General features: G+C 43.1%; 1 protein-coding gene across 1 annotated transcript; it reads right to left on the reverse strand.

The window, feature by feature from the left end:
• Positions 1 to 241: 241 nt before the first annotated feature.
• Positions 242 to 877, reverse strand: LOC102839085 (40S ribosomal protein SA-like). The gene has a single exon (XM_006877429.1). It carries the CDS (start codon positions 875 to 877, stop codon positions 242 to 244), a length of 636 nt encoding a protein of 211 aa, XP_006877491.1.
• Positions 878 to 1,381: the final 504 nt, after the last annotated feature.

Consider the following 1,381-nt stretch of genomic DNA (forward strand, 5'->3'; position numbering starts at 1 on the left):
AGAAAAATTTGGCACTCTTCTTGACTTGGGAATATGTCCTCCCTCTGTAATTCATAATCTAACACATAAAACCTTTTTATATTATTATTATTTTATAAAACAAAACAATTCTCCTGTGGCTTTTTATGAAGTTTTTAGATGTCAGGAGCTATTACAAGTGAGTAAGAAATAATACTTGAGCTATTATTTATTGATTTTTTTGTAATTGATGTTTATTTTATGTCAAACTTATTTCTGTTTTCTAAGAGACTGTAGAAGAACAGCTTAAGAGCACTCTGGTTATTCCTACCCACTCAGTGGTCTCAGCAGTGGGGGCAGTGGACCAGTCTTCAGTTACAGGCTGGGCACTCCAGTCTTCAGTAGGGAACTGCTGAATGGGCATAGAGGGCACCTGCCTGCCTTCAGACCAGTCTGTGACCTCAAGCTGAGCAGCAGTGAATTCAGGAAATGGAGCAATCCATTCATCCTGAGATCCTTCCACAGTCATGGCCTTTTCAACAGATGGCTCTTCCTTTTCAGTCTCTTTTGGTTCTATGTAGAAATAGAGATCAGGCATGACCTCCCACAGGTGCTCCTGGGGGATGATGTCACCCATGCACAGAACTTCCTGGGCTAGCATCCACCACATGAGACCCACTGAGTGAGCTTCCTTGCAGTTACATGGAATGGCACCGAGAAGAATCTGTGTGCACAAGGCAATAGTGGGCAAGTTAACATAAGATGCTTCTGTGAGAGGTTGGTGGTGAACCCTTAGGATCAGTAACCACCAAAAGCTGAGGCTACCGGAAGTGGCTCCAGTGTCAGCAGCAAACTTCAACACAGCTTGATGACCAGTATTCCTGGAGGATAGGACACTGACATCAGCTGGGGTTTCCATGGCAACAATAGCCTGAGCTACCAACAGAAGCTTCTCCCAGGTCCTCTTCTGGTTTCTGATGCAGATGCCATCACTTTTCCTTTTGTAGATATGCTATTCCATTTGGAAGTTAAGGTTGGTGCCACCTAAGTGGATTCCTGCTGCAAGGAATTTGAGGACATCCTCTTTTTCCATCTGCAGGACATCAAGGGTTCTGAACATTGTGAAAGTCCCCTCTTCAAGTAACAGTGGAAACCCAGGACAATGTCTTATGAACCCTTCTCTGGGTAGCACAGAAAACAATACTTGAGTTATTTAACTAAAGATCTTAAAAGGTATCCTTTAGCTTATTCTAAAACCAGGTGGCTTGGTTTTCTAATCGAGGTCATAAAAGTAAGCATAAACTTAGAATACAGAGTTGTTACCTCTTTGTTGTTGTTGTTGTTAAGTGCTGTCGAGTGATTTCCGACCCATAGCAACCCTGTATAGGGTTTCTGAGAAGCAGCTGGTCAGCTTGAACCACCG

The sequence above is a fragment of the Chrysochloris asiatica genome, unplaced genomic scaffold (genome assembly GCF_000296735.1).
Source record: "Chrysochloris asiatica unplaced genomic scaffold, ChrAsi1.0 scaffold00494, whole genome shotgun sequence".
Classification (NCBI taxonomy): Eukaryota; Metazoa; Chordata; class Mammalia; order Afrosoricida; family Chrysochloridae; genus Chrysochloris; species Chrysochloris asiatica.